The sequence below is a fragment of the Rhinopithecus roxellana genome, chromosome 10, assembly GCF_007565055.1.
Source record: "Rhinopithecus roxellana isolate Shanxi Qingling chromosome 10, ASM756505v1, whole genome shotgun sequence".
NCBI lineage: Eukaryota > Metazoa > Chordata > Mammalia > Primates > Cercopithecidae > Rhinopithecus > Rhinopithecus roxellana.
The window spans coordinates 61,026,008-61,042,705 of NC_044558.1; the positions used below are offsets into that span (position 1 = coordinate 61,026,008).

The following is a 16,698-nucleotide window of genomic DNA, read 5'->3' on the forward strand; positions in this document are numbered from 1 at the left end:
GGTAAGACCCTGAGGTCCACAAAAGTAGAAATCTCATTTTCCACTTTATCTCCTATGTTTAGCATCACAACTAGCACATAGCAGGTGCTCAATAAATACTTGTCAAATAAAATGAACAAACACTACGAGCATGGCTAATGGTATTGAAGGAAGAAGAGCTCAGGGAAGAGCTCTCTCACGGTAGGTAAGAGGACCCATCCTTCAGAGGATTCTTTTATTAAAACTGGGTAACATCAATAAGGGGACAGTACAAAAAAAATTTTGGTCCATGAAAAAAACATAATTCAGTTAATAAAAACAGTTATCAACAGGGACACTATGGGAAGTACTGAGCTTCCTTCTCATGGTTCCAGCCAGGAGGCGGGCCAGGGCTCAGCTGCCCCAAGGTTGTCCAGTGTCAACCTTTCAAGGGAGGGAAAATGGCAGGAAGGGGAAGATGGGGAGAAAACTCTGCTGTCCCCAGTGTAGAACAGGCAGGGATTTGAGGGTGGGGGTGCGCTCGCAGGAGCCTGAGGAGGGGGTGGGGAAGCAGGGGCTTTGTCAGTTCTGTGGGTTTAGAGCCCATGCTGAACGGAATTCCCCCTCTGTGCCCAGCTGTCTCCCACCCTTGCTGTGTTGAGTCTGCGAGCCTGGGATATGCTAACTCGGGGGTAATACAACCTGGAAGAAGAATGTGAGGCTCTCCTGGAAAGATGGAAAAACCATCTCAGTTCCAAGGGGCCAAGATCACAAGGTCCTGCTGCTACCTGAGGGGTCTGAAGCTTTGAGGGCAGGGGCTGGGGAGTCACAATCCTGTGAGGCAGGGAGAGGGAAGAGTCACAAACCCAACTCAGCGCTATTCTCCAGCCCTAGGCGCTTTCACTCCTCAGTGCCCTAGAAGTCACCAGTAGGTGTCAACTGGGCAGACAAGGGACAGGAAGACAGGGATGGCCCAGGGCTTTTTACCCGTTTGGTTTTAGGCCTGTTTCTCCATTAAGGGATGGGGAGGCAGGGTGGAGTGAATGAATCACATCTCCAAACAACAGCAGGAAGGAACAGCCTCTGCTGGCAATGACAGTTCCCCAGATGAGATCCCTGGGGCTCTGAAAGGGAAAGGCAAGATTTCCCCACCCAAATGCCCGGGGTTAGGGCAGATCTGAGGGAATTACAAAGGGCAGCCACAGGGAGTGTCTAGGAGAGAGCAACAGTTAAAGAACAAACTCCAATACTGATGTGGACCCACTAAGGAGTGAGAGAAGCACTGAGAGAGCAGGCCAACCCAGAGGGCTGGGGACTGACCTGGTGCTCAGTGGAGCACAAGAACCAGAGTTTCTTTAGTGCTATGGGGCAACATGTGAAGGGAGAGTTTGTTCCAAACCTGTGGAGGGAAGGAAGGAAATTGGATTCTGTTATCAGGAGAGCCAAGATCAACTAGCTTATAGAGTGCCCCCAGGCCTGAGTCTTGGAGAAGGAGCTAAAGCTCCCAACTCCTGGGTCTCTGAAGGGCAGGATCAGTGTAGCTGGTCCCCTTAAAGACCACCTGGCCTTAGGCCCAATCCATTCCAAGCATTCATTACCACTACAGGTTCTCTCTCTAACACTATCTAGAGGTCCTATGTAGACCAGGGGAGGGCAGAGGCACATGGGAACTTTGTGGGTCAAAGGGAAGCTGGGAGTGGGAAGGGATGGGGTGAAAGAAGAGGGTAACAGGTGTCATGAGACAGAAATGTGAGACCCTCTTCATTCTGGTGTTGTCCTTGAACCAACAGCATCCCCTGGAACGCCCCAAGCAAGACCAAGGCAGGTGCTATGAGGCAGGCAGCACAGGGCCCAAATCGAGAATTGGTGCAGCCGAATCAGGGCTGTGGGAGACGCCCTATGTATTCCGGATTCCCAGGGCTTGCTCTAATTCTTGTCGTCTCTGCTGCACCTAAGGAGAAAATAGTGAAGGGAGTAGAAGATGAGACAAACCAGAAGTTTGTATCTAACACCACTGACCCCTACCAGGGGTGAAAACCCTGTACCTTTTATCAATTTCCCCGTGCACCCCATGTACTTACCTTAGAGTAGAAGTATCGGCACACAGCCTCCTGAGCCCAGGGCTGGAAGTAGAACTCAGCTCGGCGCTCCTCCTCTGGGTTACCCACCACATCAGTCATTGTCTGAGGGAGATGCAGGGAGGGGGAAGAGAGAGGAGAAAAGGCTTGTTTCCTTCCTTCACACCCATTACTGGGTAAATTGTATCCTCCACCAAAATGTTGAAGTCTAACCCCCTAGTACCTGTGAATGTGACCTTATTTGGAAATAGGGTCTCTGCAGATGATCAAGTTAAGATGAGGTCACTAGGGTACCCCCTAATATGACTGGTAGGTTCCCTTATAAAGAGGGGAAATTTGGACACGGAGACAGACACGTACAGAAGGAAGACGACGTTAAGTCACACAGAGACCACTACCTACAAGCCAAGGAACACCTGCGGTACCAGAAGCTGAGATGCACAGAACAGAGTCTCCCTCCCAGCTCACGGAAGGAAGCAGCACTGCCCACACTAATTTTGGACTTCCAGCCTCCACAACTGAGAGACAAACCTGTTGTTTAAAACTGCCCAGTTTGTGGTAGTTTGTGGTAGTTTGCTACAGCAGCCTCAGCAAACTGATAAAACACCCAGTCACCTCTGCAATCAACAAGTCATTGCCTTGTTCAGGGATCTTTCCTGGCATCCCTTTTCCCTTGCTCCTCTGCTCAGCCTCTCTAACTAGTCACAGTCAGCACAGGAGGGGTGAGAACTGATGGGTTCATACTCTGTGCCCATTCCTATCTACTAGACTGAGCTTACTGTGCTCCCCTTTCTGAGAAATGTCTTCAAATCCCAAATTTTCCATGAAGCCTTCCCCAGAGATTCTAGTTTCACTGACCTCCCTTCTCTGAATTACCTTATTGATCCTGGTCTGATAATGTCTTTTTTTTTTTGAGATGGAGGCTTACTCTGTCAGCCAGGCTGGAGTGCAGTGGCGTGATCTCGGCTCACTGCAGCCTCTGTCTCCCGGGTTCAAGCGATTCTCCTGCCTCAGCCTCCTGGGTAACTGGGATTATAGGCACCCGCCACCATGTCTGGCTGATTTTTGTATTTTAGTAGAGATGGGGTTTCACTGTGTTGGCCAGGCTAGTCTCAAACTCCTGACCTCAGGTGATCTGCCCTCCTCAGCCTCCCAAAGTCCTGGGATTACAGGCGTGAGCCACCACGCCTGGCCTGATAATGTCTTATATGGTTTACTACTTTGTATCACACTAGCCTAGTTTCCTTTTTTTTGAGACAGATTCTTGCTCTGTCACCCAGGCTGGAGTGCAGCGGCACGATCTTGGCTCACTGCAACCTCTGCTTCCTGGGTTCAAGTGATTCTCCTGCCTCAGCCTCCCAAGTAGCTGGGATTACAGGTGCACATCACCACGCCCGGCTAAATTTTTGTATTTTTAGTGGAGACGGGGTTTCACCATGTTGGCCAGGCTGGTCTCAAACTCCTGACTTCAAGCGTTCTGTCGGCCTCAGCCTCCCAAAGTGCTGGGATTATAGGTGTGAGTCACCGTGCCCGGCTATACTAGCCTAGTTTCTTCAGACAGAACGTAGGCTGCTTTGAAAGCAGAGATAAGGTCTTCCACTCTGTGTCCCTGACAAGATGAAGCACAGTGACAGACAAAGTAAGTACTAAATCAACACGTGATGGGTCTTCCCCCCATTTCCCTGCTTAATTGCAAAATGGACCCTGGAACATGCTAAAGAAAAATCTGGCCCCTCACTCCTTCCTCTGGGTCTTCTACCAGCTGCTACATAAATAAAGCAGGTGTGTGCCTCACTGACCTAAGTCCCTTCAGACCTCTCCTAGGTTCTTTACCTTGAGGTCCCTGCACTGGGACTGAAGCCAGTCATTGATGAAACCCTGAGGGTCTCTGGCAAAGCTCAGCATGAACTCCCGCTGAGTCTTCAGCTGGTTGATGGTTTCTATTGTCTCATGGATCTGAAAGGAAGAACGAAGCCCATACCATTTTCAAACTAGAAAAATAAGAAGTTAAATGGCAGGTGGTGCCTGACAACTCCACATGCCACTCCCAACCTAGTCACAGTGCTGCCCACAGCTGGTACCATCATATAGAGTTCCAACTGCTCTGACCCTTGGCATTCTTTCAGCAGGTAATTTGCCCTTGTTTGTGTCTCTCTGTACACCCCATGTGAGGAAAGTTTTCCTTTTGGTCTCCTCAGTGCCCACTATGGGCAAAGCTACATGATGAATACTTACTCCACAGCCCAAATGGGTCCAAAAGTGTTCTCAGGAAGAAAAGGACTGGCATATGGGGCTGTCTCATAAGCTCTCATCTCTGGGTTTTGTTCTCAACTCTTTTCTCATTCTACATAATCCTTCTGGCAATTTCTTTGACTTGTATGTCTTCCACTATCACTGACAGGGTAATGAGTCCCCAGTCTGCAGCCCAGAGTCTATTTTCTATACTCCAACCAATCCAACTGCTTAAACTTGACATCTCCAAAATTAAATTCACTACCCTTTCTCCAATACCTCCTCCTCCCCTCTTCCCAGTCATAGTAAATACTACTATCCACCCAAGCTAGAGACCTGGGAGGCATCATAACATTTCCTTCTCATTCACCCCTCACTCTAATCCCAACAGCGGCCAAATTCCTTCAATTCCACTTTGACACCTCTCAAATCTATCTACTTATCTCCACCCTGACTATCGGGACTGTAAATGTAGGGCCTCGACACGTCTCACATGGATTACTGCACCAGCCTCCTAACTGGGCTTCCTGCCTCCAGCCCTGCCCTCTGACAAATTATTCTCCACCTTCCTGCAAGTGATCATTCTACATACAAATAGCATCAGTCCCTCCACTGGTAATGATCTCTCAACACAGTCTTCAGGATGAAACATAAACCAGTCTTCCCTGAATCAAAGTTTCTTCATGATTAGGCATCTGGCTCCCTATCTAGCTTTCCTTCCCAAAACGTCCCATCCCCGGCACTCTATGCTGTATCTAGCACACTGAATGGCTGGTACTTCTTTAAGACACCAGGCTCTCTCTCCTCTCTGGACCTTTACATGCCCCATTCCCTCTTTCTGGAATGTCTTCTGCCTCCTATACCCCCAGCACCACTATCCTTTTTGCCCTTTCATTAACACCTACTTTGTCCTTCAAGATTTCATTAGGGCTGGGCGCGGTGGCTCACAGCTGTGATACCAGCACTTTGGGAGGCCGAAGCAGGTGGATCACCTGAGGTCAGGAGTTCAAGACCAGTCTGACTAATATGGTGAAACCCCATCTCTACTAAAAATGCAAAAATTAGCCGGGCGTGGTGGCGGGCACCTGTAGTCCCAGCTACTCAGGAGGCTGAGACAGGAGAATCGCTTGAACCCAGGAGACGGAGGTTGCAGTGAGCCAAGATCTGTCGCACTCCAGCCTGAGCGACAGAGCAAGACTCCATCTCAAAAAAAAAAAAAAAAAAAAGAAAGAAAGATTTAGTTGGGGCATCAACTCTTCCGGCAAAGCCTCCCTTTTTCCTTCGTGTTCCCAAAGCACTTTTGGCTTTATTTGCAAGGACTGTGCCTAATAATAACAATCCAGATAACAATAATAGTAGCAGAAGTTACCATTTGTTGTTTTTTTGTGCCAGATACAGACTCAAGTCTTTACATACACTCCCTCATTTAATTGTCATAGCAACCTGATTAAAATAACCTGATTAAAATAGGTACTATGGGCTGTGCATGGTGGCTCACGCCTGTAATTCCCAATACTTTGGGAGGCCAAGGCAGGCAGATGACTTGAGGTCAGGAGTTGGAGACCAGCCTGGCCAACATGGCAAAACCCTGTCTCTACTAAAAATACAAAAATTAGCCATGTGTGAAGGTGGGTGCCTGTAATCCCAGCTACTTGGGAGGCTGAGGCAGGAGAATCGCTTGAACCCAGAAGTGGAGGTTGCCGTGAGGCAGGATTGCACCACTGCACTCCAGCCTGGGCGAGAGAGTGAGACTCCTGAAAAGAAAAAAGAAAAAAAAAAAAAAAGGTACCATGGTCTCTATTCCACAAATCAGAAACCGAGGCTCAGCGCTATTGAGAGTATCCCCACAACCAGAATTCATTTGAGTCTGGCTCAAACCGGCACCAAGCACAGTACCTGACATATACTGGGTGTCGCCATATTTTGAATGAACACTAAGAATCAAAAGGAGGCCTTGAAGCTGTGATAGGGGCTGGTGGGACCCAACCATCCAGGGCACAGACCCCTACCTTGTTGTCTAGAGTAGCAATCTCCTGTTGGCTGGCAGTGGACAGCAGAAAAGAATTCATCTGGGTCTTCAAGGTGTCATCCACTTCTACATCAATGTCATAACAAGCTGTCTTTTTCTGATCATTCGGGTCAACACTGGACAGGAAACCAAAGAGGCCTGGTAAAGAGCTTGTCCCCTAAGATCTAATTACACAGGGTCAAAAAGATGACCCAGGATGAAGAGAAAAGGGGCTAATTGCAAAAGGGCCCAAGAACTTTTGGGTGTGACAGAAATGTTCTATACGTTATTGTGGCAGCTACATGGTGTACAGATCTGGTAAAAATCTTCAAACTACACTTTCAATTGGTATAATCTGTTATATATAAATTATACTTCAATAAAGTTGATTTATTTAAAAAGTCAATGGTAAAAATTCAGGCAGTACAAAAGGTATCCTGTGAAAAGCAGTTCCTTCCTCTCCAGAGGTAATCACTGCTAGTCTCCTATATATCTTTCTCCCTTTAAAAAAACTTTTTGGCAGCCAGGCATGGTGGCTCATGCCTGTAATCCCAGCACTTTGGGAGGCCAAGGTGGGCGATCACCTGAGGTCAGGAACATGGTGAACCCCATTTTTACTAAAAATTAGCCAGACGTGGTAGCTCATGCCTGTAATCCCAGCTACTGGGGAAGCTGAGGCAGGAGAATCTCTTGAACCTGGGAGGCAGAGGTTATAGTGAGCCAAGTTCATGCCACTACACTTCAGCCTGGGTGACAGAGTGAGACGGTCTCAAAAAAAAAAAAAAAAAAAAAAAAGGCCGGGCGCGGTGGCTCAAGCCTGTAATCCCAGCACTTTGGGAGGCCGAGACGGGCGGATCACGAGGTCAGGAGATCGAGACCATCCTGGCTAACACGGTGAAACCCCGTCTCTACTAAAAATACAAAAAAAAAAAAAACCTAGCCGGGCGAGGTGGCGGGCGCCTGTGGTCCCAGCTACTCCGGAGGCTGAGGCAGGAGAATGGCGTAAAACCCGGGAGGCGGAGCTTGCAGTGAGCTGAGATCCGGCCACTGCACTCCAGCCCGGGCAACAGAGCAAGACTCAGTCTCAAAAAAAAAAAAAAAAAAAAAAAAATTTGGCGAGCCATGGTGGCTCATGCCTATAATCCTAACACTTTGGGAGGCTGAAGTAAGAGGACTGCTTGAGCCCACGAGTTTGAGACCAGCCTATACTACACAGTAAGACCCCAGGTTCTACAAAAAATTTCAAAATAATTCCTGGGCTAGGTGGCACATGTCTGTGAGCCCAGCTACTCAGGAGGCTGAAGTGAGAGGATCACTTGAGCCCAGGAGGTCGAGGATGCAGTGAGCCATGATTACACCACTGCATTCCAGCCTGGGCAACAGAGAGAGACTCTGTCTCAAATAATAATAATAATAATAATAATAATAATTTTAAAAACTTTTTTGGCCAAGTGTGGTGGCTCACGTCTGTAATCCCAGCATTCTGGGAGGCCAACATGGGCAGATCACTCAAGGCCAGGAATTCAACACCAGTGTGGCCAACATGGTGAAACTCCATCTCTACTAAAAATACAAAAAGTGGCGCATGCCTGTAATTACAACTACTTGGGAGGCTGAGGCACAAGAATTGCTTGAACCTGGGAGGCAGTGGTTACAGTAAGTGAAGATCACGCCACTGCATTCCAGTCTGGCAGAGCGAGACTCTATATATGTTTAAACAAACAAAGCTTTTTTTTTTTTTTTTTTTTTTCAAAGATGGAGTCTCGCTCTGTTGCCCAGGCTGGAGTGCAGTGGCGCAATCTCGGCTCACTGCAACCTCTGCCTCCCAGGTTCAATCGATTCTCCTTCCTCAGCCTCCCAAGTAGCTGGGACTACAGGTGCCTACCACCACACCCATCTAATTTTTGTATTTTTAGTAGAGATGAGGTTTTACCATATTGGCCAGTCTGGTCTTGAACTCCTGACCTTGTGATCCGCCCGCCTTGGCCTCCTGAAGTGCTGGGATTACAGACGTGAGCCACTGCACCTGACCAAACAAACCTTTTTTCATTGTTTCAGAGACAGGATTTTGCTATGTTGCCCAGGCCAGACTCGAACTCCAGGACTCAAATATCTACCCACCTCAGCCTCTGGAGTAGCTGGGTCTACAGGAACGTGCCACTGTGCCTGGCTTTCTCCCTTTTAAACTAAAATTGACCCCAAAAATAAAGTCAAACACAAAATTAAAAGTGGTCTAACTTTAAGCATAGGAATACAGGACAGACCAACTTCTACTGACCTAATTTATAGGTCGAGGAGTTACTACTGCGTAAGTCATGGTTCAGGGTCTTATCTTTCTTCTTTTTTTCCCCCTCCCTCTCTGTCATCTTGTAGGTTCAGGGTCAAAAGAAAAAAAAGCCCACCAGGCGTGGTGGCTCATGCCTGTAATCCCAGCACTTTGGGAAGCTGAGGCGGGTGGATCACGGGGTTAGGAGATCGAGACCATCCTGGCCAACATTGTGAAACGCCATCTCTACTAAAATATAAAAAATCAGCTGGGTGTACTGGCATGCTGTAATCCCAGCTACTCAGGAGGCTGAGGCAGGAGAATCGCTTGAACCCAGGAGGTAGAGGTTGCAGTGAGCCAAGATTGCGCCGCTGCACTCCAGCCTGGCGACAGAGCGAGATTCTGTCTCAAAAAAAAAAAAAAAAAAAAAAAAAAGAAAAGAAAAGAAAAAAAAAGAAAAGAAAAGAAAAGAAAAAAAAGTCCTTACTGGAATTAATATGGAATAAAGGAAGAAAGGCAAAGAGACTATATCCAACTACAGATACATGCTTCTTTGAGAAGGAACTTTTCTTCACTTCCTATCTGCCTAGAGATGCCTTGCTCTCCGTCTTCTAAACAAAAAAGTGAATAGAAGTAATGGAATTGGAGGCTCAGAATAGAATGCTGTACCATCCAGAGAAAAGATGGCCACTGAGCTCTTCCATCAGTGAAGAGCTGGTAAATGTTTAACAACTGATCTTCCAAAGGAGAGCAGGAGGAAGTGCCCAGATATGTGGCATTTGCTGATCTTTGGGCTTTAAATAATCTGATTTCGGCCGGGCGCAGTGGCTGACACCTGTAATCTCAGCACTTTGGGAGGCCAAGGCGGGCGGATCACCTGAGGTCAGGAGTTTGACATCAGCCTGGCAAACATGGTGAAATCCTGTCACTACTAAAAATATAAAAAAATTAGGTGGGCATGGTGGCAGGTGTCTGTAATCCCAGCTACATGGGAGGCTGGGGTAGGAGAATCGCTTGAACTCGGGAGGTGGAGGTTTCAGTGAGCCAAGATCATGACACTGCACACCAGCCTGGGCAACAAGAGTGAAACTCCATCTCAAAACAAAACAAAAAACAAAAGGCTGGGCACGGCGGCTCACGCCTGTAATCCCAGCACTTTGGGAGGCCAAGGCGGGCGGATCACCCGAGGTCAGGAATTCAAGACCAGCCTGACCAACATGAAGAAACCCCGTCTCTACTAAAAATACAAAATTAGCCAGGCATGGTGACACATGCCTGTAATCCCAGCTATGTGGGAGGCTGCGGCAGGAGAATCACTTGAACCCAGTAAGCAGAGGTTGCAGTGAGCCAAGATTGCGCCATTGCATTCCAGCATAGGTAACAAGAATGAAACTTCACCTCAAAAAACAAAAAAATTCTGATTTCAAGCTACCAACATTACATTACTGTTCATGGGAAGAGATGCACAATAACACATAAGCACATCGTTATATTGTATTTCCACCAGGTGTATACAACAGGCAAAAATAACCTCAAGAGCACAAATACAATAAAATGAAATAATGAGGAAGTAATACATTTTGAGTATATGTTACCCACTTTTAGTCTAATATATTTAATTATAAGTTTATGTAATTTAATTGTAAGTAACAGCTGTGTTTAACAACCTGTTTGCAAAATTCCTGAAAATTTGACAACTGGCTTGTGCAAACTGGTACAAGGCAGCTCCGGCACAGCACTGCCTCCCACACACAGGCCTACCTGATGACATGATTAATGATGATAGGTTCTGGTGGCATAAGCAAGGCATGGAGCCGCTGAGGGATCTCTGAAAACTTCATACGCTGAGACTCAAAGATCTATAGCAAAGGAGAGAAGCACGAGGTTAGCATTTTGAGTGTAGCTAGTGTTCTAATGGATTCTAGCAAAAGAATGGGTCCATTACTTACCTGCTGCAGGTACTTGTCACAGATGACAAACTCCCGCTCATGAGGGTCCTGGAGCTTATGTGTCTTAATATATTGCCACAGTGCTTGGATGATCACTGGACGAGTCTGGGTGTGGATGCCCAAGAGCCGAGCTAGGCGGGGGTCTAATTTAAACTGGGGAGGCTGCAGGGAACCAAAGGGTATAGGGGACGAAGCTAGTTAGCTGGGTCTATATGCAGCAATACATTCAAGCTATTCAACAACAATGTAGTGCTTTTTCTGGGACAGAAAAATTCTAGGAAGAACTCAGAGATGACTAAGACTCTATCTGTGTGACAAAGTGGCAAATTATTCACAACTAGACATAAACCCTTTAAAGTGAGCCCACTGACAGGATATGGCTGTGAAAGCTGGACCCCCTCACACCACCACAGAATACCTGGTAATCCAGCATCAGCAGGACAGTACACCGTACATTCACGTCTCCCGGCCGCTTCACCTGAAAGCCATCGGTCTCCTGGGTAGTGGCGGTCCTGTGCCACTACAGAGAGGAAGATGTCAGGGGGTGCTCTCCCAGAGGAAGAGCTGGGGTGGGAGGGAAGAGCTTCTGTAATGACTGAATATTCAACTTTGATTACTGAGGCTACTGGAGAAGAGCAATAGCATGAGGCATTTTAAAAAACTGCATATGGCTCTGGGATTACTGTCTGTGTATAAGTAGATCAACCTTTTAATTCTGTTTGTGGCTGCATTTAAATAAACCTGAATGTCCGGTGATAATTCTATCCACAAAATGGATAATACACATGTGAACAGTAACATAACATAGCTATCATTTACTGAGTACTTAACTATGTGTGAGAGTATTCTAAGACATTTGCCTGGATTATCTCACTTCCCAAACATCTATACAAGATAGGTACAATTATACTTATTTTACAGGTGAGAAAACGAATGCTCAGCAGAATAGAGTAACTTGCCTAGGTCAAACAGCCAGTAAGTGGCAGAGCCACCATTTGAGCTCTGGTGTGTTTGATTCTACAGTCCACATTCTTAGCCACTATACTCTACTGCTATAAAATTAAATTAATATATTTACAAGTTTCTATTGATTCTATGACTTACTTCCCTTATTAGATGGTAAAGACCTTCCCATGTCTCTTAGTAGTTGAGGTTAAGGGGCTGCAGCTACACTGGCAAAGAAAGGAGCAGGTTAAGTTCACTTGGAGTGCTGGCTGGACTGTCATTCTGGTTTTGCCTGTATCCCAAAGAATACTGTTGCTAACATGGGCTTCAAAATGGTGTGCAATCAGGCATCATAATAAAGGATTTTTGCTGAATTGGAATGTAAATGTAAATGGAGCACAGACCAAGAGGAAGTCCCAGATCTATAATGGTAACTTTGGCAAGTACTAGTACCCTATCAGTCAATCCCTCTAATTACAGCAACTGCTACCAGTAAAAAGTATGATTGGTGCATGGATAACTACATCTCACCATTATTAACAAGCAAGACGCAGAGATGGCATGGCACGTACAAGAGGCCACCAGTAGACTTTCCCTTGAAAGAGGCGGCAGTGACCAGGACAGTAACATTAAAAAGATGGGACAAGTTAGATTACAAGAGCCCTTGGTCCTAACTAAACATGCTAGTGCCATCTAGAGGTCAACGTGCAAACTGTACACCTGGAGTGGTACTGTGTACACCTAGAGTGACCACTTTATACCTCCCCCTCTCCTTAGACATTAAAACATGGCTCCCAAGTCCATCATCCTCCAATCAGAGTCAAAACCTAGAAGGCAGAACTACTCACTTCTACCAGATGGTTGTCTGGCCCATACAGGTCTTTGTCCAGTTCAATCACCAAGGACTTAAAAAAGGAAGAGAACTTCCTCTTTTGTTTAGTGGCATCATATTTGGACAAGGCTGACTAGAGGAGAGAAAAGAAAAATCACGTTACGAAAGGCCAGAAGAAACTTCCCAAGACAAAATCCTATGAAAAAGGAACCCCAACACAATGAGAAAAAACTCAAAAAATATTTTCTGAATATCTCTTAGGAGAGATAGGCAAAGTAGGCAGCTGCAGGTATTAAACCAGTCATGGTAACAACAGAACCCTGAAGAAGCAGCCTAGAACACATACAGGGTCACTGTTTTACCCACCTCATTTGCCCAAGGGAAATGAGGCAAGTTAAGCAAACCATTGCATATAACTAAGCGAGTTTGAGCAGAGAAAAGTCTGACTCTAGAGGGGAAATGAATCACAGGCAATAAGCAGCCAGAACAAAAACAGCTTTATTTGGACAGAATGACACCACCAGCAGATGGACCGGACCTATATAGGGAAGGAGGCTCTGACACTGAGCCCTGGTTCTCCTGCAAAAGTGCATTCCAATTAGCTTGCCTGCGAGCAGCTAAAAATAGAGCACGAGAATGTAAGGGAATGAGAGAAAGGTGAGCTTCCCCGAGGAGCTTCTGGGTTGGGAAGTTTGGGGGCTATCACCTGTCAGCTGATGCTCCCCAGGAAGCAACAAAGAGCCTGTCAAGAGAAATCTATCCTACTTAAACTATGGGGTGCCTCCAATGAAAGTTGAGAAGATGGAGATACCACAAGAACTGAGAGAGGAAACATGGAAAAATTTGCACTCAAATTAAGTGCAAACTCGACTAAAAACAAAACAAAACAAAACAAAAACTAAATAATCTACAGATACGGCTAAATCCAATAGCCAGCAGCACCAAGAGGAGGGTAAACCACAAATCAGAACCCAGGACAATAAGGTTCTCCATATGACACCAGTGAGGATCAAAGGTGTGGGGGCAAACACAAAGGACCATTGTCTTTCAGTGCAGGGAACAGCGTCCCTCTCCCTACTGGTCCCAAAAGGAGCTGTGAGCACCAGTTAGGCTTCCTGCTGACCAGACAACACTGTTCATTCCCAGCAGCTCCCACCCTAGACGCCAACCACTGTGGACCTTGAACTCACATCCTCCAGGAGCCGTCCTTCTACCCGAAGCTCCCAGGAAGCCACCGTCCCTTCCCCATCCTCGGCATCTGACTTAGCCGGATTGAAAGTGTTAGAAATGAAAATTCGCAGCTTCCGTTTTTGCTGAGGAAGGCAGAAACAGGATTGATCGTGGGGCTTCAGTGGTCTGATGTTGAAGACAAGAGTCTCCCCAAACCCCGAAATTACTTCTAACAGACTGGCTTACTGTCTACCCAGTCCCTTGGGTGGGTGGATGAAGATTCCATTTAGAAGAGGAGTACTGGCCATCAGCCTAAGTACAAGTGCATACAGTGGGATGCCAGGTGGACAAAGTCATGCAAGGTGGCAGGTTCCCAAGGTAGCAGAGCAGTTACAGCAAAAACATGGACAAGGGTATATTTGTAGTGCAAGAGACATCAAGAGCCCCTCCCCCTTTGCCATTCTGTTCTTATCCTCCTAATGTAATTCTCGGTTTGTAGGCGGAAGGGAGAGATGCAATTTAAATGCCAAGGAGAGTTGTGCTGTGCCTTTGATTTCTCATCCTAAGCCTGCTGAAGGTTCCTGGGTCCTCTCCTTTGGCTCTCTGCTTAGTAATTTCCTGTGTTACCTTGATGGGACGTTTCAAGGCCTCTTGGATATCTAGTCGTTTCCTCATGATAGTCTGGTCCAGTTTCCTTTCAAAAGCCAAGAGATCCATATAGGCCTGGGATTCTGGTACCAGTTCACGAATCTTAGGAACAGAAAAATTAATTGAAATCTAGGCTGATTCATCTCTATACTCAAACTCACTACATTTTCCAGAAGACAGACAGCCTGGACTCACCCTTTGAGGTAGAATTTTGTCAGCCATCTTCTTTTTCTTTGCACTGTTGGGAATAGATACTATTATCAGGTTGGGACAGAACTAGTCAGAACGTGAAAATAAGCTGTCAGCATGTCCATTTATAGTAATGTGAAGGGATTGCAAAGCTTCTCTCAAATCAAAGAACTACCACCACCACCACCACCAAGCATTCTCAATCATCCTGTAGCACCATCTGCTGACACAGCACCACCACTTCTTGGTTCAGGTAATCCCACCACCTGTGTACTCCCAGGCTCCCTCCCTCCCTCCCTCTGCCCCAGGATCATCTTACTTGTGGTTTCGATTTTGGACAGCCTGCTGCTGGACCTGCTGGATCTGCTGAGGGGCAGGTCTCTTGCGGGACTGATCCATCCCTGACTGGGCCAGGCCAGGTCGGACTGAAGGGTTCCCCCCATAGCCAGGGGGTCCCATGGAAGGTCCCTGAGGTGTCATTCGGCTGCCTGGCAACATACCTGGTCTCTACAGAGGGGAGAGGACCCAGAGATGTCATGGTTTCACCTGCTAAACCCCACTAAGAAAGAAAAGCAGGGAACGCCTGAGTTCTTTGAATGAAGTAAGGTTTACGGATGGAATGGAGAACAATGAGACGAGAACCCTCTGCTCCAGCAGTGACTCCACAGAAATATGAGTCCAAAAGCTAAGCGAGAGCCAGATTATACTCAAATTATCGGTCTATTTTGGATCGGACACATCGGACATCGCTAGTTCCACATTTACTCTGCTAGCTACTATCTCTTTAGAAGCTGACCTCAATTTGTCAACTACACGTTCTGTGTTCCTCTGATCACTGGAGCTGCTCAAGCCCCTCTGCACTCCGGCCCTCGTATAGGTATCCCTGGACCCACTTCACCCACCCTGGTTCTCTACCGACTCCCCACGGAAACAATGCCCCTAGGAGCAGGTGTGGACGGCCAACTGTCTCCCCCTCTCTTCCTGCGCACTGCCTCCCCCAACCCCCACCTAGAGCCCGAACCCCTCCCAAGGGAGTCCCTCCTACTTCTCCCCCCACCCCTGTCACTCCCACGTCCCCGCTCGGCCCCGCCCCCGGCCCGCGCGTCCCTCCTCCTGCCCCACTCACCGGATAGGCCGCTCCGGGCATCGGGGAGCGGTACAGCCCTTGACCCGGAGCCGGGCCCATTCGCACGGGAGGCCCGGGAGTTCCGCCCGGGCCCAGGGCAGCAGCCGCGCCCGCCCCTCCTGAGGCTCCGGCGCCGCCGCTCGGAGCCACAGACTGGAAACCCGCCCGGGCCGCCATCTTCCCGGAGCCGCCGATGCAGCTGCACAAAGAACCGGAACCGGAACTCCCCCCGCCCCCCGAGCGCCCCCCGAGCGCCCGCCTGTTCCCCCGGCCGGCTGGCCGGCACGGGAGGCTCAGGGCAGCGAGACTGTCGCCTAGAGAGGAGCGACTAGCGGAAAAGGCGTGCTGGCCACGCCCTCCCGCCTTCACGGTCCTGGAGGGAAAACCATAGAGAAGAACTCTGGGATAGAGAGGTCCTGTGAGCGGGCGTCCCCAGGCCGACGGGAGGTAGACAAGGACCTGGAAAAGGGGACGGACCACAGCCTTAGCCCCAGTCTCAACCCCGACTCGAGCCCGCTGATGAAGAGGTGCTTGGAGTAATAGCTTCATCTTGGCGCATGGCATTAACTTCCCAAAATGCTTTGATTACTTTTCGTTTCATTTTCTTACTGCTATAACTATCGGGCTGAGGAGCGAAACACAGTTTATTCCATTTTCCAAATGGGAAAGCTGAACTCACAGGTGAACGACTTGGCAAAGGTCAACCAGCAAGTTAGCCATAAAGCCGAAGCCAAGATTCCACATCTTCTTGCTCATAGCCCGGGACTCATTCCACAGATAAAGTGCCTCAAAAACTTCCTCACGTGGGAACTTCAACCTAACTTTGTCTCCGACCTAACCTGCTTCCGGATTATTATTATTATTATTATTATTATTATTGAGATGAGGTCTGTCTTTGTCACAGTGGCACCATCTCAGCTCACTGCAACCTCCGCCTCCCAAGCTCAAGTGATCCTCCCACCTCAGCCTCCCGAGTAGCTGGGATCACAGGCATGCACCACCATGCCAGGCTGTTTTGTATTTTTGGTAGAGACGGGGTTTTGCCATGTTGTCCATGTTGGTCTCGAACTCCTAAGCTCAAGTGGTCTGCGTGCCTCAGCCTCCCAAAATGCTGGGATTACAAGTGTGAGCCATTGTGCCTGGCCTCAGATTTTTTTTTAATATTAAAAAATAGGGATGGGGGTTTCATTATGTTACATAGGCTGGTCTCGAACTCCTGGCCTCAAGTGATCCGCCCGTCTCAGCCTCCCAAAGTGTTAGGATTACAGGCGTGAGCCACCGTGCCAGCCTGCTTCCA

General features: G+C 47.9%; 1 protein-coding gene across 3 annotated transcripts; it reads right to left on the bottom strand.

Moving 5' to 3' along the window:
- Positions 1 to 135: 135 nt before the first annotated feature.
- SMARCD1 (SWI/SNF related, matrix associated, actin dependent regulator of chromatin, subfamily d, member 1) lies at positions 136 to 15,971 on the bottom strand. Of its 3 annotated transcripts, XM_030938384.1 has the most exons (13): positions 15,402 to 15,971; positions 14,595 to 14,782; positions 14,282 to 14,324; positions 14,066 to 14,188; positions 13,459 to 13,581; positions 12,285 to 12,401; positions 10,910 to 11,011; positions 10,492 to 10,653; positions 10,304 to 10,401; positions 6,278 to 6,413; positions 3,870 to 3,992; positions 2,040 to 2,141; positions 136 to 1,909 (listed from the first exon to the last, which is right to left on the bottom strand). In XM_030938384.1, exons 1-13 carry the CDS (start codon positions 15,963 to 15,965, stop codon positions 1,856 to 1,858), a joined length of 1,935 nt encoding a protein of 644 aa, XP_030794244.1. In that variant the 5' UTR covers positions 15,966 to 15,971; the 3' UTR covers positions 136 to 1,855. The 3 variants fall into 3 exon arrangements, with proteins under 3 accessions (XP_030794244.1, XP_030794245.1, XP_030794246.1); XM_030938385.1 differs by lacking the exon at positions 13,459 to 13,581; XM_030938386.1 differs by lacking the exon at positions 3,870 to 3,992 and having other exon boundaries at positions 198 to 1,909.
- Positions 15,972 to 16,698: the final 727 nt, after the last annotated feature.